This window comes from Lygodium microphyllum, chromosome 28 (assembly GCF_053477565.2).
Source record: "Lygodium microphyllum isolate KBCC chromosome 28, Lygodium_microphyllum_v1.1.10, whole genome shotgun sequence".
NCBI lineage: Eukaryota > Viridiplantae > Streptophyta > Polypodiopsida > Schizaeales > Lygodiaceae > Lygodium > Lygodium microphyllum.
The window spans coordinates 7,878,023-7,902,435 of NC_141162.1; the positions used below are offsets into that span (position 1 = coordinate 7,878,023).

The 24,413-nt window shown below is 47.2% G+C and overlaps 1 protein-coding gene across 1 annotated transcript in view; it reads right to left on the minus strand.

Moving 5' to 3' along the window:
- Positions 1 to 395: 395 nt before the first annotated feature.
- The window catches only part of BLOS1 (GCN5L1 family protein), a 68,073-nt gene continuing 44,055 nt past the window's right edge, over positions 396 to 24,413 (minus strand). The window contains exons 2-3 of the mRNA XM_087670240.1: positions 1,194 to 1,399; positions 396 to 1,105 (exon numbers count right to left, since the gene is read on the minus strand). Of these exons, the coding sequence (XP_087526366.1) occupies positions 995 to 1,105; positions 1,194 to 1,399 (317 nt within the window). The 3' untranslated portion in view covers positions 396 to 994. The remainder of the gene's footprint in view (positions 1,106 to 1,193; positions 1,400 to 24,413) is intronic.

Genomic DNA, 24,413 nt, shown 5'->3' on the forward strand with positions numbered 1-24,413 from the left:
TTCAAAAACAAATCTTCAAAGAAAGAGGTAAATTTTGCATGAAGTCCTTGAAATTAAGGAGCAAGTTGGAATTTGAAAGGGAAAAAGCCATCATTGGCATGGGTTTCCATGAGCTCTATTTTAGTGTAGGCAACATTTTGGCATGATCATCCTTTCCATTAAATTATTCTATATTGAGAGAGACAAACTCCCCATGACATTAGATCTCCCTTCAAGGCCACTTCTGCAACACCCATTCACATGAGAGAGAGAAGAGAGAACATGCATGCCACCAAGTTTGCTCCTTATCAATGCTCTTAACAAAAATGGCCAAGACTCCTAGAAGATGAGAATGTAAAAACCAAACATGGCATGCATGCGTACTAATGTACATGTGTGTGTGTCTGTGTGAAATATAAGCAATAAATTTTGCATTCAAATAATCATAAAGATGAGTAGAGGAGAAGGCTATGGTAACCTTCAACCAATTCTTTTTTGGAAAACTATTCTCATTTCAAAAACACCTTATCCTTGAGAGAAAATGGGAAACCCCAAGAATGAACACAATGGCCTGCTAGCCTTTGGCAGGGCAAAAATACTCTTGCTGCTTTGCCTTATGTGCAGCACCAGAACCGAGACACGATTCAGATAACTAGATGCTATTATCTTTATTCTCATGCTAAAAACTGTACATTTTAGTCTGACATCAAATACTTCATAACAACTAACCATTGTATGGTGTATCTTCCTTTCAAACAATAAGCATTGGACAACGTCAATGGTCAATCATCTTTCTTGAGCGCTCTTCTAATGAAGTGCAGAAATCAATGCTCAATATATACTGATCCTCAAATTTAGAAGCATGCTCTTTATGAACTGACCTACAACATAACAGTCTGCATAGCAAGTACCTCATGACAAATACTGTTGGCAATCGTTATTGTGTTACGAACATATTGATCTTAATCATAGAATTGAATCATGTGGACAGCAGACTTTCCTGATACCTCAGAACTCAAAGAAATGAATGCCTTCCTGAAACCAAAGAAACATGACGTAAAGCATTGGCAATACTTTCACAATCATACTCCATCACCTTGACCCAGTTTTCAAAGTCACCAATTTCCTGATCCAAAACCAGTGGATAGATTTTTATTGTTGTATCATGATTGAGTTTTAAACATAAACAAGAAGGAAAATGCCAAGAACCTCACCTTTAAAGCTGCATTGAAAGCATTAACCAAGACAAGCCATTGGTTTGTCTGCTTGGTAAAGCGCTGGACTGTAGCAGCTAATGCTTGAGCCTCAATTGCAATCTGTTTTTCATACAAGAAGGATTTCTGCACATCCCCATTCAATGTTTCCACAAGCAGATCTGAAACAATGGCAGCAGCTGCTAGAGCATCTTTTTTGGCCCTTTCTGTGTTGAAAGATCAATATAAAACTCATTATTCAATCAATACTCGAGTCACTGTCACATTATGTGCAAGGCAAATTGTTTGTGTGCGCTAGTTAAGGTCAGTTAGGATTCTGTGTTGAAGTGGAAGCAGATCTAGTGATTCAAATTGAGTTAATTTTTTTTCTTCTTTTATCATAAGATCAAATTCTGAGTCTTAGGTTATGGAGTGAAGGTTGGGTGTGTGGAATTGAAGGTATGTGTGGATTCACATCCCCAACTGTGAGCTGAAAATGCTACCAATCCAAGTATGAAACCTAGCATAGGCTTAGCTTCACAATAACTTAAAGCTGAACCACATGGAATGTGGCAACAGAAAAGAGAGCACCACTTAAACCCCTTTAGCCCTCAAAAAAATTTATCTTCCTTGTAACTTGTTGGAGAAAACCACTTTTGCATAACCTTCTAAACTGGAATCCTTGTCTGAAACCATAGTTGCATGACAGACCATTTCCTAGCCTAGGAAATGGCATGTCATTTCTGATCATCTCAAGAAACAGGAAATGCATTTCTACTGCTACAAGGGTTAAAAGTCCCCAACATGGAAAACAAAAACCTTTTTGGCCTTGTCTAGGCTGCCTACTTCCTTCTTTATTGTTGTTCCTACAGTCGCCTTTGTTATCTTGTTTCCTGCTCTCTCCCCCTCAGATTCCTCAGCAGTTTACTTTCAGGTCACAGCCTGCACCATTGATAATGTGCAAACAGCAACAATTTCATGAGAAATTGAGACTTGTGGGCTCTCACCCTTGCACCATTATTTGAGTACTGTGTGATACCCCTTGGAAGACTGTGCCCAAGAGCTTCTCAATATGTACAACTTTCAGTCATAACATTAAATGTCTACACTGACTCTAATGGCATCTATACATTGTACATAGGTATAAGCAATTGATGAGAATGCCCCAGAAGGCTTATTGCAACCATGTGCTTGGAAACATATAGGAGAGGTTTTGACTGTGGACGATGGACTGACGTACCATTCAAGTTTTTTACTGACACTGAAACTCCATTTCAACCATTTCCTACCCATTTCGTTTTATTGATTTGGTAACTCCAAGCAACTATGCCGATGAAAACTATGTTTTATGTCTGAAAACTGAACACTGATGATTGGGACAATGGTCCTGATGAATTGTCCTGTGATATATGTCCATGCAATACACCTAAAGGGTTCAAATGTGATCAGGGCAGCGGAGCAAACATCAGATGTAAGGCTGAGCCTACATAGAGCACACATCTATACACAATCCAACTTGCAGACAACTTATATGGTCACAATATTGTTGAGAAACCCTTCACCAGTAGTTTTGCATTTTGCGTTTTGCGTTTAGGGTTTCACATTTTACATTTAGGGTTTCACAGTGGACAGCCCCAAAAAGGGACTGGGCGCCCACAATGTGGCGCCACCCTAGACAGTTGATGCCCTCCCTCTGGGTGCCACCCTAGACAATATCTTGCCTATTTATAGGCTGCCTCTGTCACTCATTCTTTACCGCTAATTCATTCAATCTGTCACCTCTGCTTTCCAGCCTCTCCACCGCCCTAACACCCCTTCAGGAGGACATTGCGGTTCGTGGTTCGTGGTTCGTGGTTGTCTTCATCATCTTCCTTGTGCTACGGCACCCTTGTTCCCTTGTATCACATTCACTCCATGATTAAGATCTTCATCATTCCATTCATCAAAGTTTCTTCTCTCTTCTCTTCTCTTCTCAGTGTATGTCGAGTTCACTTCGTGTTCCTCCCTGCAAACCCTATTGTCTCGCTAGTACGCCATCTTTTGACATGGTATCAGAGCTGGATCTGCTCAAACACTAGCAAAGATCCTCCACTCCAGTGAAGGTAAAGACTGGTGGCAGGTTCGGCATCCACTTCTCTTCTTCTTCCGTTGCATCAACATCCTAACTAGCGGCTGCTCCCTCCTGCATTTACTGTTTTCAAGCCTGTGTTCAAGGCTGCTGCAACCGCCTCCACCTCCCAGTCAGCTGGCGGCGGCTCCTTGCTCTTGGCAGCTCAACCAAACTGCTAGCGGTCGTTCTCTGCCGCTTGCAGCTCAGCCACAGCTGGTGGCTCCTCCCTACTGCTAGCGGCTCGGCTAAGCTGCTAGCGGCCATTCTCTGCTGTTGGTGGCTCCTCCCTACTGCTGGCGGCTTAGCCAGACTCCTAGCAATGATATTCTCCAACCGACGGCTCCTCCCTCCCTACTGCAGGCTGCATTTGCAGCTAGCAGCTCCTTGGCAGCAGCTGGCAGCTCACTTCCAGCCTTCCACTACCCTCCCAACCCTTGAGGCGGACATTGCAACTCATGGTTCGTGGCTGACCTCTTCCTTCTTCAACAAGGCACATTGATACCCATGGCTTCTTTATCAACAGATGACCAATCTACTGGGTGCTCCTATCGTCTCCCATTTGGCACTACCTTTGCCACCTCTCCTTTCTGGGCCACAGAGATCGTTTTGCATCGGCTATCAAAGTACTATGCTCAAGGCAATAAGACACATCCGATGCGCACTAAGTCCTTTCGAGCACATGAAGGATCGATTGGCGCTACGACCTCTTGGAGATTGTCGCAATGCCAATGACAGTCTTCTCCCATCTATTTTCGGGTACAGTGGCTATCACGGCCCATAGTTCTGCAATTTTCTCCATCGAGAGAGTGATTGTTTGATATCGTCTCCCCGTCAATCTGCTCCTTCGAGAGACGGTGGCTGCTCGACTCCTTCCTCTTCTTCGGCTTCCCAGTTCGCTCCATTGAAAAGCTACGACTGTTGCCCACTCATTGCTCAATCTGAGCCCCACCCTTCACCCTCGCCTACTCACATTCGAGAGGCAACCTCCAGGAGTTCTTCACCACCCTAGATACCTTCTTCGGCACGATCGACGGCACTTCCTTCATCCTCAAACATTTCAGAGTCCATGATCCATGAGTTTTTTAATTTTCTATCAATGTCAAAGGGGGATTCAGAGGGGGATAATCTTTCTTTGCTCTCTGAGGGGCATCTACATCTACTGCAACTTCAAAGGAGGCTCCTATTCCTCCAGTTTCAAAGGGGATCCCCACCCACCACTCAATCCTTCGCACATCTTGGCGGAGGCCTTTTATCTTCTTCTTCTACCCTTGGATGGGGTGGCTTCCTTCCAACGGTCATCTCAGCTCTTGATACCCAGGATCTCGAGGATCTATCTAGATCGGGGCCTTGGAGGTTCAATCGCAACTTGGTGACGAGGCCTTTGTGTTCCTTCTTGCATGGATGTACGGAGCTAGTGGCTTCTCTCCCCAAGTTAAGTTTCGGGTTCTCCAGTTCACTCTATCTATTGTTCTTTACTGCAGGTTACCTTTCAAGTGGAAATCTTGGATCTTAGGGATCCTCTACATCTTCATCCTCCTCTTCTTCTTGCCTTGGTCACTTGGTCAGCATTGAGCCAACTCCCGAGATCAAGTATGGGCATATCCTTATGGTTCTCGACACCACACAAAGTCCGATATTCCTCCTATGCATTGCATGTTTTCATCATCTTTGTATTAGGGCACTTGGACAAGTGAACAATTTCCCCACCAGGGACACTATCCAAGTGGCACCTGCTACATGAGTATTCTTCAGCATGTAGCATTCCATCTCCACCTCACTCTTCTCTTCTTCTCCTTTTGGGCCTGAGAGGGGGTGTTGAGAAACCCTTCACCCATACTTTTGCGTTCTGCATTTTGCATTTAGGGTTTCACAGTGGACAACCCCAAAAAGAAACTGGACACACACAGTGTGGCGCCACCCTAGGGAGCTGGCCCTCCCTCTGGATGCCACCCTAGACAGTCTCTTGCCTATTTATAGACTGCCTCTGTCACTCATTCTTTATGGCTGATGCACTCAATCCATCACCTCTTCTCTCCAGCCTCTCCACCGCCCTCACACTCCTTTAGGAGGACATTGCGGTTTGTGGTTCGTAGCTATCTTCATCATCTTCCTTGAGCTGCAGTACCCTTGTTCCCTTGTATCACATTCACTCCATGATTTAGATCTTCATCAGAGTTTCTTCTTGCTTCTCTTCTCTTCTCAGTGTTTGTCGAGTTCACTCCGTGTTCCTCCCCGCAAACCCTACTGTCTCGCTGGTACGTCGTCTTTTGACAAATATGTGGCAAGCGCAGCAAATCTGAGGCAACCAGTAGCACATTGAGATTCCTAGTAGAAAAGTAACCTGCACGCTGCTGTTCAGCAAAAGACAACAGGCTGAACAAAAAATGCAACTCTTGCATGTGTTGGAACTTGAAAGCATAGAAGGCAACAAGAAATGACCAAAATGCACTCTACACATCTTGCACATTGCAGAACTTTTGGAGAGCAGTCACAAATGCAGCCTCACATGCAACTCATGCAGCCATGTTAACACAAATAGCAAATGAATAGGCAAATTTTTTATTTGCAATCACTCGCTCAAGTAGTTGATACTGCAAAGAATTGTGGGGTAGACAAGGAATTTCCTATCTATGAGCTCACATATACTCAAGATAGCTTAAAGGTTGCAAAACGCAATCTATGGTTAGCTTTTTGCATGATATGCATGAGATGTTGACGATTGCTAGGGAAAGCATTAAAATGGTTCACGATCGTGCCATGTTTTATGCCAACCAACATTGTACTCCTCCAAAGCTGCAAGAGGGCATCTGGGAGTCCCAAAGGAATCTGATTCGATGACTACCGGCAAGTGTTGCATATTGTCTTTGAGGTATTGTGGTTCTTTCCATAATACCAAGAAGATATGTTGCATATCCTATGAGCTGGATTTGCCTTCAGAATACCTGGCTCGCCCTATGTTCCACATTAGTCATTTGAAAGAACAATTGGGACAAGATGAATTGACAGTTCAGATTGAGAAAGTCTTGCAGCTCCAGAATATCACTCCATATATTCAACTCAAACCCAATTTGGTTCTTGACCTTGGGACTAAACGATCCCGTCTGACCGTTTATCCGGAGTATTTGGTCAAGTGAAAAAAGCGCCAAGAGATGGAGGCTACTAGGAGTCGGTACATTCATTGAAGAGTCATTTTCCTCACTTCATCCCTAGGGATATTGCTAAGGACAACAATCATTCATAAGGGGGAAAGTGTTACGTCCTTCGACATCCAAATGGGCACTAGTAGCATTGGTCACAATGGTCATGAAATTATTTAGTGCAAATGCACTAAGGGTAATTCGAGGTTAGGGCAGTCGAGTCCTATTTATATGACTCAAGGCCCTATTGTGCACATTCATTCTGTGATCACCACTCTTGGGCTCTTGGCCCATTGGCTAACAATAGGATGGTGTGGACTGGTGATTTAGGACGTCAACCCTTGGGATGTGGTTGTGACCTAAAGTACTGCTAGCTCCCAAGCTTGCGGGTGAGCCATTTGACTCTATGGCTAGGAGATGAATTTGATGTCCAATCCCTTTTATTTGCAGATATGGCTCATATCGTGACTCCTATGCAGGTTGGATCCTAGGGGGACCTTTCACGAGATCTCCTGCCCAATTTGAATCTATCTATCCCTGCAAGATCAAACCACAACTATATGTCAAACTATAAGAATAAGTATACCAAACACATCTCAACACATGCATGCAAGAAATCTAGAGTGACATTTTAGCTGTATTAAAATAGTGACTAGCAATGAAACTGAGTAAACTAAGTTTGGTCTAGTGTGAATCAACTAGAGAAGTTTCCTACCACAAACCTATAGGTATGCTCATCAAAGGGTTGACCATGGAGAACCATAGATAATTTCATAGTAGAATCAAGAGGCATGTCCACATGCCGTGTTTAATCAGTGCAATACTACTCAACTAATTAAAGCACATATTTTTGTTGAGATACAAAGATCCCATCCCCAAATCAAACTGCCTCCATGCCCGAAAAATAGAATAACTGACCAAGGTCACTCATCTTAAATGTGGTGCAAAGCGTGGCTTTTATATCTGCAACAGTAGCAAAATCTGAGTTTGTAAGAAATAAATCATCAACATATAAAAGGATATAGTTAATCCCCTTCAAAGTAGTTTTGACATAGAAATTTGGGTCATATGGAATAGAATAGTAGCCATGAGTTCTGAGGAACTCATCCATCCTATGAAGCCATAAACATAGTGCTTGCTTTAGTCCATAAAAAGCATCCTGCAAGCAAAAAGACCTTATCCTTACAATATAAAGTAGAAAACCCCGAGGTTGTTCCACATAGACTTCCTCATCCAAATAGCTATTCATAAATGTATTTTTGACATCTATCTAGCAAAGCGGCCAGCCATGGCGAGCAATCAGTATAACTAACAAGCAAAATGATGTCCTTATAGGTACAAAGGTCATCCCTTGTCACCATGAGAATGGGACTTAACATGGGGATGGGATTGGGACAATATGGGAACAAGCTAGGATTGGGATTGGAAACTAGAAGACGGCCATCCCATGTTACTATGGTCTTGTGCTACTCAGCTTTCCCTTTTTGCACTAGCTCGCCCATTTCTCCTATAAAGAGAGCTCATTTCTCAACACTGAAGTTGATCTATGTTTTGCTGCCCTTGGCTGGGTTCATGAGTGAACCTTAGCAGATGCATTGACAGGCTGCTCAGAGGATACTATGGTTTCTGAGGGGAACCTTCGACCTAGGGATTTACTATCCAACAAGTGCAGGTGCTTCCGATCTTGTCCTTGCACGTTGGAGTGATTCAGATTGGGCTGGCGATGTGGACCATAGGTAGTCTACTACAAGCTATCGTTTTACCTTGGGTGCAAGTGTTATCTCTTAGAGTAGCAAGAAGCAACCCACGGTAGCCCCATCTTCGACTGAGGTGGAGTATCGAGCCGCGTCTTCTACCACATGTGAGATTGTGTGGCTTCGGAGATTGTTGGAGGAGCTTGGCTGCCCCCAAACTCGTCCTACTATTCTGCGGTGCGACAATGAGAGTTGCATTGCCTTGCCATGGAATCCGATATTCCATGCCCAGATGAAGCACATAGAGATCCAGTACCACTTCATCAAGGAGAAGCTTCTGAATGAGACCATAGATGTGGAGTACTGTAAGACTAAGGACAATCTTGCAGATCTGTTTACGAAGGCGCTTTCCTAGGCTCTACTTCGACAACATTCCAAATCCCTCAGCCTTATGCCTTGTCCAGGATCTGAGAGGGGGTGTTAGAGATTGTCATACCCTGGGCAAGCATTTTTCTCAGTTAGGTTGTGTGCATATGCAGTTTTTCAGCCGGGCAGTCATTCAAGAGAGTTTTAGTGTGAGGAGCAGGTTTGTTCATCTGTCAATGCCATGTCAGCAGCAGCCACGCAGAATGTAGTCAGACTGCCACGTGGCAGTCCAGTCGAACTGCTATACAGTCGACCAGGTTTGTAGCACTATCAACAGTTTTTTGGTATGCAGATTTCAGGGCAGAGATCGGCCAGATTGCAGCAGACTTCGAGGTGTCCAGTAGGGAGACATTGTCTGTATTCCTTTGTATTTAGCATACTTTATACAACACATCTTCTTGTTCTTCTCTCTCTCTCTCTCTCTCTCTCTCTCTCTCTCTCTCTCTCTCTCTCTCTCTCTCTCTCTATGTTCACCCTACTCTCTCCATCTTGGTCCCACGCTTCCGCACTGCTGCACTCTGACAGGTTGGCTAGTTTTTTGGATATTGGCTATTTGTAGCCCACTTGTCAACAAATGGAGATCATATTCTGTCCTTTGCAGGTGTTGTTGGCTGTACTTCTCACAAGCCTGGACTACTTTGGCATGCCATTATGGACAACTTTGACTCCAAATGCAAGGCTTCTTAGAAGAAGTTAGTGGAGGGTCTCCCAAATTTTCCTCCTATTTACACCTTGTGCCGTAGCTAATTACGAGGTAAGCAGTATAAGCAACTTCATCTATTGTTTGCCTCTAAGAGGGCTACAACACCACTCAAGTAGGTCCACACTAACTTATGCAGACCCATGGGCATGGCCTCCCTTAGGAAGGCCAAATATTTGATGCTGATTATTGATGGTTTCAACAGATATGTGTGGCTGTACTTCTTTAAGTATAAGAGTGAGGTGTACTCCAACTTCTGCCAGTGGAAGGTGTTTGCCAAAATGCAAATGTCTTTCAAGGTTTGAGGTGTACAAGCTGACTACGACAGCAAGTTTTGCTCTAACATTTTTTCTAAGTTTTGCATGGATCACGAGCATTCAAGTAGAATATTCCCATCCAAACTCACATCAAAGAGTGGTGTGGTAGAGTGCACCAATGGGACCATGCTTGAGATGGCCTGATTGATGTTGGGGCATCAGAGTCTACCTCGCTCTCTTTGGGGTGAGGTGGTTGTTATTGCGGTGCATATCTGCAATAGGTCTCCAACTTCTGCATTGTAGGACATGACTTTTATAAGGCTTTCTTTAGGAAGAAACCTTCCATATCCCACTTTTGCATCTTTGGGTGCGATGCTTATGTCCATGTGGACAAGAAGAAACACAACAAAAAACTTTACCCAAAGTCAAAGAAGCTTATCTTTGTGGGTTACAACCATTACCAGTTTAGTTAGCTCATGAGTGAGTCTAACATTTACAATTATGGGTTGGGCATTGTAATCTATTTTAGGTATTTTTCATTGGCATCATTCTCGTGATTTAAGCCATTTATTATTGGCCAATTGCATATTGATATTAGCTCAACTGCTATTTTATTGGCATTGGGAGCCGGTGCCAACACCCACATAGCCAGTGCCTCACTATTGTACATGACTATCTCATATTTGGCATATGGATTCCATTTCCTAAGCATATCTCTGAGTTCACCTTTGCGATGTTCTTTTGTTTTTCATCGAGTATTTCTACTCCTTCGCAATCCCTCAGGTGTCTTGTAGGGGAATTGAACCACCTCGGGAGAGGCCCTCTTCCTCTAATGAGGAGAATGTACCTCTATCCAATGAGGGGGAGTCCCTTTCCCAAACAAGTGCATTGCAGGTACCAATGGCCTTTGGTCTCCCTCACAGCAAGATGAGCCTATCACCATTTCTCGGTGGTATTAACGGCTCATGGAGGATACAGGTGTTACTCATTTTCTTATGACCCCTTCAGGCCCACGTAGGTCAGCCAAGATATAGGCCTAGTGGGATAGTTCACTTTGCGTAATCTACACTCTTATGTCACGGATTCTTCTTTACTCTCCGTAAGAGAGGTTTTTTCTCCCATTCACATTATTCCTCATCTATGTATTTATGCTGCACATTTTGGTCACTTACCACAAATTACACACATCTATGTGTGTGCACTTTAAGTCACTTACACAACCCTAAAGTCTAAGGGTTGTACTTTGTACTTTGTATCTTACTTGCAATTAATCGTGTGTCGAGCTATGACTATACACTCTTTCTCTACTATCGTGTTCACTATCTCCAACTGAGTTGATCTATTGTCCATCACCAACAATTGCCAGGAGTTTTGCACAACGTGCAGGTTTGGATTATTCATACTCGCACCTACAATCTATATGTCTACTATTCAGGCTATTTTGGCTCTTGCAACCCATCGCCACTAGCCTATCTTTTAGATGGGCGTGAAGTTTGCCTTCTTGAACGGCATACTTGAGGAGATCTATGTTTCACACCCATCTAGTTCTCTTGTGTAGTGGAAGAAGGATCATGTCTACAAATTGTGAAAAGCCCTTTATGGCCTAAAGCAAGCTCCTAGGGTTTAGTACCAGAGGATTGATTGATTCTTCTTATAGAGTGACTTCCATCGATCACATCATGACCCCAACTTTTATTATAAGATGTGTATTTTAGTCATCTTATATGTGGATGACTTGATTATTACAAGGAGTGACTCACAAGAGGTTGATCGGACTCCAAAGATCTTGCGGTAGGAGTTCGATATGACAAACCTTGGGATCCTTTACTTCTTCCTTGGTTGAAGATCTATCAAATGGCATTGGGCATTTTCATCTCCCAGCATAGGTTGTTAGCGATCATAGCCTGTTTGGTGGGCAGGCAGGCCTGCACAGTCGGACCAGCAGGCTGCTGCACAGTCGGACTGTGCAGTCGGACTGCCACGTGGCAGTCCGACTGCCTGCAGCCGACTTACTCCAGGCTGCGCCCTATTTCTGGCGCCCCATTTCAGGCAGTTTTTCGGCTATATATTGCCAACGTTTCCAGCAGTCTGCCCATTCTTCTCTGTCGCAGATTACAGACCGGTGCCGTGCAGATTTCTGTCTCTGTTCACAGATTTCAGACAGCAGACAGTGCAGACTGCAGCAAACTTCGAGGTGGACAGCAGGTCGCATCGTCGAGGTGGAGACTGTCAGAGTGCAGCGGTGCGGAAGCGTAGGACTGAGAGTGAGAGAACGCAAAGAGAGAAGGGAGAGAAAGAGACAGTGTACACTGAAGATCTGCTGTATAAAGAATGCTGAATACAAAGATATACACGGGCGCAGTGCGCTGGACTGCGTGTCTCCACCTCGACGATGCGACCTGCTGTCCACCTCCAAGTCTGCTGCAGTCTGCACTGTCTGCTGTCTGAAATCTGCGAACAGAGACAGAGATCTGCACGGCACCGGTCTGTAATCTGCGACAGAGAATGAATGCCACACTGCTGAAAACGTCAGCAATAAATAGGCGAAAATCTGCCTAGAGTGGGGCGCCAAAATAGGGCGCAGCCTGATAAAAATCAGCTGCAGGCAGTCGGACTGCCACGTGGCAGTCCGACTGCACAGTCCGACTGTGCAGCTGGACTGTGCAGCTGCTGCCTGCCTGAAAACAGGCTATGATCTCTGACACCCCCTCTCAGAGCTTGGACAGGGCAGAAGCCTGAGGGATCTGGAATGTTGCCGAAGTAGAGCCTGAGGAAGCGCCTTCGTAAACAAATCCGCAAGATTATCCTCCGTCTTGCAATACTCCACAGTGATGGTCTCATCCAAAAGCTTTTCTCGGATGAAGTGGTACTGGATCTCAATGTGCTTCGTCCGGGCATGAAAAACAGGATTCCTCGCCAAGGCAATGCAACTCTCATTGTCACATCGCAGCAATGTAGGACGAGTCTGGGAGCACCCAAGCTCCTCCAACAGTCTCCGAAGCCACACAACCTCGCATGTGGTGGAAGACGCGGCCCGATACTCCGCCTCAGTAGACGAAAGGGCTACCGTGGGCTGCTTCTTGCTACTCCAAGAAATAACACCTGCACCCAAAGTAAAGCAGTAACCTGTTGTAGACCGCCTGTGGTCCACGTCACCGGCCCAATCCGAGTCGCTCCAACCTGCAAGTACAAGATCTGACCCATCTGTCCCTGCGGGGTAATGAATCCCCAAATCAGACGTCCCCCTCAGATACCGAAGTATCCTCTGAGCAGCCTGCCAATGCACCGTCTTAGGTTCACTCATGAACCCAGCCAAGAGCCCAACAGCAAAACATAGATCAACCCTGGTGTTGAGAAGCCAAATCAAAGACCCTATCAACTGTCGATAGCGGGAAGCATCCGCCAAAGGAGAAGCTGAGTGGGAAGTGGCCTTCCAGTTCGGATCCATAGGAGTAGAGAGGGCCCGACAATCTTCCATCTCAAAAGAGACCAAGAGTTCCTGTACATATCTCTGTTGGGAGAGAAAGATCCCCCTCTGAGACTGAAAAATCTCATGTCCTAAAAAGAAATGGAGTAGCCCCAAATCCGTCATCTCGAACGTCCGATGTAAAGCTGACTTTGTCTCCTGGACCTGCTGTGCATCATCACCTGTGACAATCAAATCATCAACATATAATACAAACAGCACACAACCATCCTCGGAAGTGTGAACATATAGCTGCGGATCGGCCTTGGACCGCCGATATCCCAACTGAGATTGGAGGAACGAATCAATCTTCTCGTTCCAAGCTCGCGGGGCCTGCTTGAGACCATACAGGGCCTTCTTCAACCTGTAGACTTTCCCGTCCGAAGAACCAAAGCCAGGAGGCTGCTCAACGTAGATCTCCTCCTTCAAATCACCATTCAGGAAGGCCGACTTCACATCCAGCTGATAAACAGGCCATCTCCTATGGCCAGCCAAAGCAAGAACAGCTCTAATGGTTGCCATACGAGCTATAGGGGCAAAGGTGTCATGACAATCAATCCCTGGGCACTGGGCAAAACCCTTAGCAACAAGGCGAGCCTTGTGCTTATCCAAAGTACCATCACTGAGATATTTGGTCTTGAAGACCCACTTGACTCCAATCACCTTCTTCTTCGGGGGGCGTGGCACAAGTGACCAAGTGCCATTCCTCTCAATAGCCTCCAACTCAGCTTCCATAGCTTTCTTCCATGGGGCGGACTGTAAAGCCTCCTTCACGGAGGTGGGCTCTCGATCCTGCATAACTCGGGACATCAAACAATAATTGGAGCACACAAGCTCCGAAGAATGCGCCTGGTGCCTCCGTGACCGCCGCGGACCATCCTGCGGTCCCCACTCCTCAGGAACCCCCTCGATCCCTGAATCACGGAGTGTGTCACGGGCCCAGCGAGGAGGAGGCCGAACCTCCCCTCGTCGTTCTCCATCAGTAGAAGACTCTAGAATATCCACTGGTGGTAACTCCTCAGAAGAATCCGGTGGAATAGTAGACTCTGTGTCAGAAACAGAATCATAATCAAACGGCACAGGCTCCAGTGGAACTGTAGAAGGAGCCAAACTCTCCCCTGGATCTCCAAGAACGGGATGCTCCTCACCCGTTGAAGAAGCCGGAACCTCCACAAACCGCACATCACGGCTAGTATATACATCCCGCTTGACGGGATCATACAGTCGGTAGCCTTGGGACTGGGAGCTGTAGCTAACAAATACCTGTTTGCGGAAAGCCGCTTCGAATTTGTCACGGTGAGCTTTGGGAATGTGAACATAGGCATCACACCCAAAGACCCGAAAGTAAGAAACATCTGGCTTCGACCCAAAATACGCCTCAAATGGAGTCATCCCTTCCACGGCCGAAGTAGGAGATCGGTTAAGGATGTGGACTGCAGTAGCCACAGCCTCGGCCCACAGAACCTGAGGGGTCTGTCGGTGCTCCATCATGGTGCGCGCCATCTCGATCACACTGCGGTTCTTCCATTCGAGAATACCATTTTCTTGTGGAGTATTCGTATTGGCAAACTCCTGGTGAATTCCTCTATCTGCACAAAACCGAGCAAATTCATTAGACACAAATTCACCTCCCTTGTCGGATCGCAAGGTCTTCAACTTCCAGCCTGATCGGTTCTCCTCAAAGAGAAGCCAATCCTTGAAGTGCGAGAAAGCTTCTGACTTTAGTGCCAAAAAGTAGGCCCATGTCAACCTGCTATAGTCATCCACGATCAGCATGAAGTACGAGCTCCCACGCAGGGACTCATTCCTCATAGGGCCACATAGATCCGTAGATACTAACTCCATCGGTGCAGTAGACCGCCGCGAAGCGGTGTGGGAAATGGCATCCCTATGCTGCTTCCCCCTTATGCAGGAGACACATGGCTGCTGGCTCACCACTATATCCGGCAACCCTCGAACAAGCTGTCCCCGTGACGCCTTCCGAAGATAGTCATAGTTCAGGTGACCAAACCTAGCATGCCATAATTCAGACTGTGACTGTGAGGTAAGAAGAAGAGTAGAGAGGGCAGTGGAAGACTTCAGTTTGTAAATGCCGTTCTCCTCATATCCAGATGATAGAACCTTCCTCGATTCACGATCAAGGACTCGCACTGTAGAACTGTCAAACTCCACCAGAAGACCAAGGGAGCAAATCTTATGGACTGAAAGGAGATGGTACCCCAATCCTGGTACATGCAAAACCTCTGAAGTATGGGTGCCACCTCGTCCATCCGGAATAAGCTGCATCTTACCCCGACCTGCAATAGAAACAGAAGAGCTGTCTCCAATGAGAACCTGCCCACGCGAAGGTCGCAGCTGGGCAACACCATCTGATGAAGGAGTCATGTGCCGTGAGGCACCACTATCAATAATCCACTCTCGAGATTGGGAAGCCGCCAGCGCAGCATCAGAAGCATTCGGTGAAGCGTCGTCAATGACAACTAAGTGTAGAAATGCAGCTGATGAGGGTGCAACCACTGCTCCAGAATCCTTGGTTTCCTTCTTCTTGGTGTCCTTCGAGTCTTTATCAGGGCAATCCTTCTTCCAATGGCCAGTCTTTCCACAAATATGGCATGTGGAGTCTTTGTCCTTGTCCTTCTCCTTGTCCTTCTTGGACTTGTTATCCCCCTTCTTCTTCTTTTGGTCCTTCCCCTTCTTCTGAGAGGCTTGACCTGTCAATGCCTCCGTCTTGGAAGCATTCTGTCCCTTTAACTGTTCCTCTTGGTCCAAGACCATAGGAACCAACTCCTCCCACCGAAGAGTAGACTCTCGCCCTGAAGCAATAAGGGCAGAGTAAAATGTACCGAATCGTGGCGGCAACTGGGACAAGAGTATAATCGCCATGTCTTCGGAGGAGATCGGGTTCCCCGCATTCTGAACCTGCATCTGTAGCTGCCTTAGCTTGTTAATGTGTTCCCTTAGCGAAGAAGACTTATTGACGGACAAAGTCCGCATCTGTACCTCCAAAGAAACCCTCTTCATCAGGGTCATCCGATTGTACATTTGATCAAGCTCCAGCCATATCTCACGAGCCACCGTCAAGTGCTCGATGTGAGCGATCACGGCTGTAGTGCATGATAGAAAGAGAAAGGATCGAATCCTGGCATTCAGTTTATCCCAATGAGACTGGGCCCTGGCCAACTCCGCACGAGCATCGGAAGAGAGTTTGGACTCATCTCTTACCGAAGGCCGGTCAATATCTTCCTGTACCAACTCCGCCAAATCATAGGACTCCAGAATGGCCAACATCATAACGCGCCAAATGCGGTAGTTGTCGCCGTCGAGCTTCTGATCTGTAGGAAGAGCCGGTAGGACAGGCACCTTCCGGTCCATAATCGCCTGGAACTCCAAGTCCATCTCTGTAGACATCTTCACCTGCAATGCCTTCTCAAACGCAAAAGCAGCCCCCTCTGACTGGGTAAACTCAGCCTGCTAAGGCTCTTCCGCGTCCCGAAGCTTCTTCACCCGCCGGAGGCGATGAAAAAGCAAAACCTGCACTTTTAGGTTGAAAACTCAAACTTTCTCCGCGACAAACAGCAGTAAACAGCAGCAAATCCACCACCTGTACTCCTTTCCTGTGCGCCCACACTCGTTTCAGCCTTGTTCCAAGGCGCAGCCCTCCTGTCTGCCCTTAAACGCAAAAAACGCAAATTTGTGTCGCGATGGAAACTCCTCTTCAAGTTGATTCTGCGCTCAGTCAGCCCTCAAACACTGCTCTGATACCATGTCAGAGTGCAGCGGTGCAGAAGCGTAGGACTGAGAGAGAGAACGCAGAGAGAGAAGGGAGAGAAAGAGACAGTGTACACTGAAGATCTGCTGTATAAAGAATGCTGAATACAAAGATATACACGGGCGCAGTGCGCTGGACTGCGTGTCTCCACCTCGACGATGCGACCTGCTGTCCACCTCGAAGTCTGCTGCAGTCTGCACTGTCTGCTGTCTGAAATCTGCGAACAGAGACAGAGATCTGCACGGCACCGGTCTGTAATCTGCGACAGAGAATGAATGCCAGACTGCTGAAAACGTCAGCAATAAATAGGCGAAAATCTGCCTAGAGTGGGGCGCCAAAATAGGGCGCAGCCTGATAAAAATCAGCTGCAGGCAGTCGGACTGCCACGTGGCAGTCCGACTGTCCGACTGTGCAGCTGGACTGTGCAGCTGCTGCCTGCCTGAAAACAGGCTATGATCTCTGACAGAGACACGCAGTCCAGCGCACTGCGCCCGTGTATATCTTTGTATTCAGCATTCTTTATACAGCAGATCTTCATTGTACACTGTCTCTTTCTCTCCTTTTTCTCTCTGCGTTCTCTCTCTCTCAGTCCTACGCTTCCGCACCGCTGCACTCTGACATGGTATCAGAGCAGTGTTTGAGGGCTGACTGAGCGCAGAATCAACCTGAAGAGGAGTTTCCATCGCGACACAAATTTGCGTTTTTTGCGTTTAAGGGCAAACAGGAGGGCTGCACCTTGGAACAAGGCTGAAACGAGTCTGGGCGCACAGGAAAGGAGTACAGGTGGTGGATTTGCTGCTGTTTACTGCTGTTTGACACGGAGAAAGTTTGAGTTTTCGACCTAAAAGTGCAGGTTTTGCTTTTTCATCGCCTCCGGCGGGTGAAGAAGCTTCGGGACGCGGAAGAGCCTTAGCAGGCTGAGTTTACTCAGTCAGAGGGGGCTGCTTTTGCGTTTGAGAAGGCATTGCAGGTGAAGATGTCTACAGAGATGGACTTGGAGTTCCAGGCGATTATGGACCGGAAGGTGCCTGTCTTACCGGCACTTCCTACAGATCAGAAGCTCGACGGCGACAACTACCGCATTTGGCGCGTTATGATGTTGGCCATTCTTGAGTCCTATGATTTGGCGGAGTTGGTACAGGAAGATATTGACCGGCCTTCGGTAAGAGATGAGTCCAAACTCTCTTCCGATGCTCGTGCGGAGTTGGCCAGGGCCCAGTCTCATTGGGACAAACTGAATGCCAGGATTCGATCCTTTCTCTTTCTATCATGCACTACAGCCGTGATCGCTCACATCGAGCACTTGACGGTGGCTCGTGAGATATGGCTGGAGCTTGATCAAATGTACAATCGGATGACCCTGATGAAGAGGGTTTCTTTGGAGGTCCAGATGTGGACTTTGTCCGTCAATAAGTCTTCTTCGCTAAGGGAACACATTAACAAGCTAAGGCAGCTACAGATGCAGGTTCAGAATGCGGGGAAGCCGATTTCCTCCGAAGACATGGCGATCACACTATTGTCCCAGTTGCCGCCACGATTCGGTACATTTTACTCTGCCCTTATTGCTTCGGGGCGAGAGTCTACTCTTCGGTGGGAAGAGCTGGTTCCTATGGTCTTGGACCAAGAGGAACAGTTAAAGGGACAGAATGCTTCCAAGACAGAGGCGTTGACAGGTCAAGCCTCTCAGAAGAAGGGAAAGGACCAAAAGAAGAAGAAGGGGGATAACAAGTCCAAGAAGGACAAGGAGAAGGACAAGGACAAAGACTCCACATGTCATATTTGTGGAAAGACTGGCCATTGGAAGAAGGATTGCCCTGACAAAGACTCGAAGGACACCAAGAAAAAGGAAACCAAGGATTCTGGAGCGGTGGCTGCACCCTCATCAGCTGCATTTCTACATCTAGTTGTCATTGAGGACGCTTCACCGAATGCTTCTGATGCTGCGATGACGGCTCCCCAAGCTCGAGAGTGGATTGTTGACAATGGTGCCTCACGGCACATGACTCCTTTATCAGATGGTATTGCCCAGCTGCGACCTTCGCGTGGGCAGGTTCTCATTGGAGACAGCTCTTCAGTTTCTATTGCAGGTCGGGGTAAGATGCAGCTTATTCCGGATGGACGAGGTGGCACCCATACCTCAGAGGTTTTGCATATACCAAGATTAGGGTACCATCTCCTTTCAGTTCATAAGATTTGCTCCCTTGGTCTTTTGGTGGAGTTTGACAGTTCTACTGTGCGAGTCCTTGATCGTGAATCGAGGAAGGTTCTATCATCTGGATATGAGGAGAACGGCATTTACAAACTGAAGTCTTCCACTGCCCTCTCTACTCTTCTTCTTACCTCACAGTCACAGTCTGAATTATGGCATGCTCGGTTTAGTCACCTGAACTATGACTATCTTCAGAGGGCGTCACGTGGACAGCTTGTTCGAGGGTTGCCGGATATAGTGGTGAGCCAGCAGCCATGTGTCTCCTGCATACGGGGGAAGCAGCATCGGGATGCCATTCCCCACACAGCTTCGCGGTGGTCTACTTCACCGATGGAGCTAGTATCTATGGATCTATGTGGCCCGATGAGGAATGAGTCCCTGCGTGGGAGCTCGTACTTCATGCTGATCGTGGATGACTACAGCAAGATGACATGGGCCTACTTTTTGGCACTAAAGTCAGAAGCTTTCTCGCACTTCAAGGATTGGCTTCTCTTTGAGGAGAACCGATCAGGCCGGAAGTTGAAGACCTTGCGATCCGACAAGGGAGGTGAATTTGTGTCTAATGAATTTGCTCGGTTTTGTGCAGATAGAGGAATTCACCAGGAGTTTGCCAATACCAATACTCCTCAAGAAAATGGTATTCTAGAACGGAAGAACCGCAGTGTAATCGAGATGGCGCGCACCATGATGGAGCACCGACAGACCCCTCAGGTTCTGTGGGCCGAGGCTGTGGCTACTGCAGTCCACATCCTTAATCGATCCCCTACTTCGGCCGTGGAAGGGATGACTCCATTTGAGGCTTATTTTGGGACGAAGCCAGGTGTTTCTTACTTTCGGGTCTTTGGGTGTGATGCCTATGTTCACATTCCCAAGGCTCACCGTGACAAATTTGAAGCGGCTTCCCGAAAACAGGTATTTGTTGGCTACAGCTCCCAGTCCCAAGGCTACCGACTATATGATACCGTCAAGCGGGATGTATATACTAGCCGTGATGTGCGGTTTGTGGAGGTTCCGACTTCTTCAACGGGTGAGGAGTACCCCGTTCTTGGAGATCCAGGGGAGAGTTTGGCTCCTTCTACAGTTCCACTGGAGCCTGTGCCCTTTGATTATGATTCTGTTTCTGACACAGAGTCTACTGTTCCACCGGATCCTTCTGCGGAGTTACCACCGGTGGACATTCCAGAGTCTTCTACTGATGGAGAACGACGAGGGGAGGTTCGGCCTCCTCCTCGCTGGGCCCGTGACACACTCCGTGATTCAGGGATCGAGGGGGTTCCTGAGGAGTGGGGACCGCAGGATGGTCCGCGGCGGTCACGGAGGCACCAGGCGCATTCTTCGGAGCTTGTTTGCTCCAATTATTGTTTGATGTCCCGTGTTATGCAGGATCGACAGCCCACCTCCGTGAAGGAGGCTTTACAGTCTGCCCCATGGAAGAAAGCTATGGAAGCTGAGTTGGAGGCTATTGAGAGGAATGGCACTTGGTCACTTGTGCCACGCCCCCCGACGAAGAAGGTGATTGGAGTCAAGTGGGTCTTCAAGACCAAATATCTCAGTGATGATACTTTGGATAAGCACAAGGCTCGCCTTGTTGCTAAGGGTTTTGCCCAGCGCCCAGGGATTGACTGTCATGACACCTTTGCCCCTACAGCTCGTATGGCAACCATTAGAGCTGTTCTTGCTTTGGCTGGCCATAGGAGATGGCTTGTTTATCAGCTGGATGCGAAGTCGGCCTTCCTGAATGGTGATCTGAAGGAGGAGATCTACGTTGAGCAGCCTCCTGGCTTTGGTTCTTCAGATGGGAAAGTCTACAGGTTGAAGAAGGCCCTGTATGGTCTCAAGCAGGCCCCGCGAGCTTGGAACGAGAAGATTGATTCGTTCCTCCAGTCTCAGTTGGGATATCAGCGGTCCAAGGCCGATCCGCAGCTGTATGTTCACACTTCCGAGGATGGTTGTGTGCTGTTTGTATTATATGTTGATGATTTGATTGTCACAGGTGATGATGCACAGCAGGTCCAGGAGACAAAGTCAGCTTTACATCGGACGTTCGAGATGACGGATTTGGGGCTACTCCATTTCTTTTTAGGACATGAGATTTATCAGTCTCAGAGGGGGATTTTTCTCTCCCAACAGAGATATGTACAGGAGCTCTTGGTGTCTTTTGAGATGGAAGATTATCGGGCCCTCTCTACTCCTATGGATCCGAACTGGAAGGCCACTTCCCACTCAGCTTCTCCTTTGGCGGATGCTTCCCGCTATCGACAGTTGATAGGGTCTTTGATTTGGCTTCTCAACACCAGGGTTGATCTATGTTTTGCTGTTGGGCTCTTGGCAGGGTTCATGAGTGAACCTAAGACGGTGCATTGGCAGGCTGCTCAGAGGATACTTCGGTATCTGAGGGGGACGTCTGATTTGGGGATTCATTACCCCGCAGGGACAGATGGGTCAGATCTTGTACTTGCAGGTTGGAGCGACTCGGATTGGGCCGGTGACGTGGACCATAGGCGGTCTACAACAGGTTACTGCTTTACTTTGGGTGCAGGTGTTATTTCATGGAGTAGCAAGAAGCAGCCCACGGTAGCCCTTTCGTCTACTGAGGCGGAGTATCGGGCCGCGTCTTCCACCACATGCAAGGTTGTGTGGCTTCGGAGATTGTTGGAGGAGCTTGGGTGCCCCCAGACTCGTCCTACATTGCTGCGATGTGACAATGAGAGTTGCATTGCCTTGGCGAGGAACCCTGTTTTTCATGCCCGGACGAAGCACATTGAGATTTAGTACCATTTCATCCGAGAAAAGCTTCTGGATGAGACCATCACTGTGGAGTATTGCAAGACGGAGGATAATCTTGCGGATTTGTTTACAAAGGCGCTTCCTCAGGCTCTCCTTCGGCAACATTCCAGATCCCTCAGGCTTCTGCCCTGCCCAGGCTCTGAGAGGGGGTGTTAGCGATCATAGCCTGTTTGGTGGGCAGGCAGGCCTGCACAGTCGGACCAGCAGGCTGCTGCACAGTCGGACTGTGCAGTCGGATTGCCACGTGGCAGTCCGACTGCCTGCAGCCGACTTACTCCGGGCTGCGCCCTATTTCTGGCGCCCCATTTCAGGCAGTTTTTCGGCTATATATTGCCGACGTTTCCAGCAGTCTGCCCATTCTTCTCTGTCGCAGATTACAGACCGGTGCCGTGCAGATTTCTGTCTCTGTTCACAGATTTCAGACAGCAGACAGTGCAGACTGCAGCAGACTTCGAGGTGGACAGCAGGTCGCATCGTCGAGGTGGAGACACGCAGTCCAGCGCACTGCGCCCGTGTATATCTTTGTATTCAGCATTCTTTATACAGCAGATCTTCATTGTACACTGTCTCTTTCTCTCCCTTTTCTCTCTGCGTTCTCTCTCTCTCAATCCTACGCTTCCGCACCGCTGCACTCTGACAAGGTATATGTCTGAGCTTCTTTTAAAGTTTGGTATGGCCAACTATCGGCCTATTTCTTGCCCTATGGACCCTTAGTCCAAGTTGTTACTACCAAAAATCCCTTCCTAATGCTACCCCTAGCAAAAATCCCTTCCTAATGCTACACCGTACAAGTGTCTTATTGGATCACTATTCTGGCTTATCCATCCTAAGCCATGCATCTCTCTTGTGGTGGCGTTGTTGTCTTCTTTCATAAAGACTCCTACTCAGGCTCATTAGCGAGTTGCTTTACACATGTTGTGCTACTTACAAGGGACTCGATCCTATGGCATCATGTATGGAGAGGAGGACACACTTGCTGGATGGAGTGACTCAAATTGGGTAGATGATGTGGAGTCAAGATGCTCCACTACAGGTTTTGCTTTCTCCCTCGACTCAAGCTCTATCTATGGAGCAACAAGAAGCGGTCTGTCATGGCCTTGTCTTCTACAAAGGCCAAGTATCATCCATTTTGTTCTACCGGTCAAGTGGCAATTTGGCTCCATCGCTTTGTTGGCAGAAATTTCTTTCCACGGACAGGACAATACCCACATAGCTATGTGTGGATAACCAAAGGGCATTGGCTTGGTGAAGAACCCTATGTTCCATGCTCTCACTCTCACATTGAGGTTCAATACCACTTTGTTCACGAGCAGATCGTGGATTCTAAGTTAGCAGTGGCCTACTGTCCCGCGGCAAAAAATGTAGTGGATCTTTTCACGAAGCCTTTTCTGTAGGCTTTTATGCTTCTTAATATGAGATTGTTGGATCTTCAGACACTCCCACAATCTAAGATGGGATGGCAGCCTGCCATTTTATTCTGTCAGTTTGTCATCTCCTAGTTGTAAGCTCCATCAGAGTCTAGCGGAGACATTGGAGCTCTAACTATCATTTCCACTCTGTTTAGTGTGCATTTCCTTCTTTAGTCAGATTTAGGTGTTTATTTCCTTCATCTACTAAGTGCTTGTTGGTCTGGGCAGCTTCTGCATGCTGCGATCAGCCCCTAACTACTGCAATTTCTCTTGTGCCTGCCACATCAGCATTTTTCACTGCAGTTAGTGCAGTCAAAATGGATATTTATGGCCCATTTTTGGTAGGTCGGCCAATTTTTGTGGATGTTTCATGTTTATAGCCCACTTGACAGCAAATGGAGATCATCTTTTGTCTTTTGCAGGTGTTGCTGGCTACACACTCCATCTCTATCTCTAGTGTTGTCATCATTGTCATTGACGCTTTGGGTTGCATGCAAGGACTAATCAGTCCATTTGTTCAGGAGCAAATCGTGGATTCTAAGTTAGCAATGCCCTATTGTCCCATGGCAGACAATGCGGCAGATCTTTTCAGGAAGCCTCTTCTATAGGCTCTTATGCTTCTTCATATGAGATTGTTAGGTCTTCAAACACTCCCACAATCTAAGATGGGGTGGTAGCTTGCCATTTTATTCTGTCAGTCTATCATCTCTTGGTTGTGAGCTCCATCAGAGTCTAATGGAGACATTGGAGCTTTGACTATCATTTCCACTCTATTTAGTGTGCATTTCCTTCTTTAGTCAACTTTAGGTGTGCATTTCCTTCATCTACTAAGTGTTTGTCAATTTGGGCAGCTTCGGCAAGCTGAGATCAGCCCCTGACTGCTGCAATTTCTCTTGTGCCTGCCACATCAGCATTTTTCACTGCAGTTAGTGCAGCCAGACTGCATATTTATGGCCCATTTTTGGCAAGTCGGCCAGTTTTTTTAAATGTTGCCTATTCATAGCGCACTTGGTAGCAAATGGAGATCATCTCCTGTCTTTTGCAAATGTTGCTGGCTGTACACTCCATCTTTGTCTCCAATGCTGTCATCATCATCATTGACACTTTGGGCTGCATGCAAGGACTAATCAGTCCATTGTTCGAGAGCAAATCATGGATTCTGAGTTAGCAATGGCCTACTATCCCATGGCAGACAATGCAGCGGATCTTTTCACGAAGCATCTTCCGTAGGCTTTTATTCTTCTTCATATGAGATTGTTGGATCTTCAAACACTCCC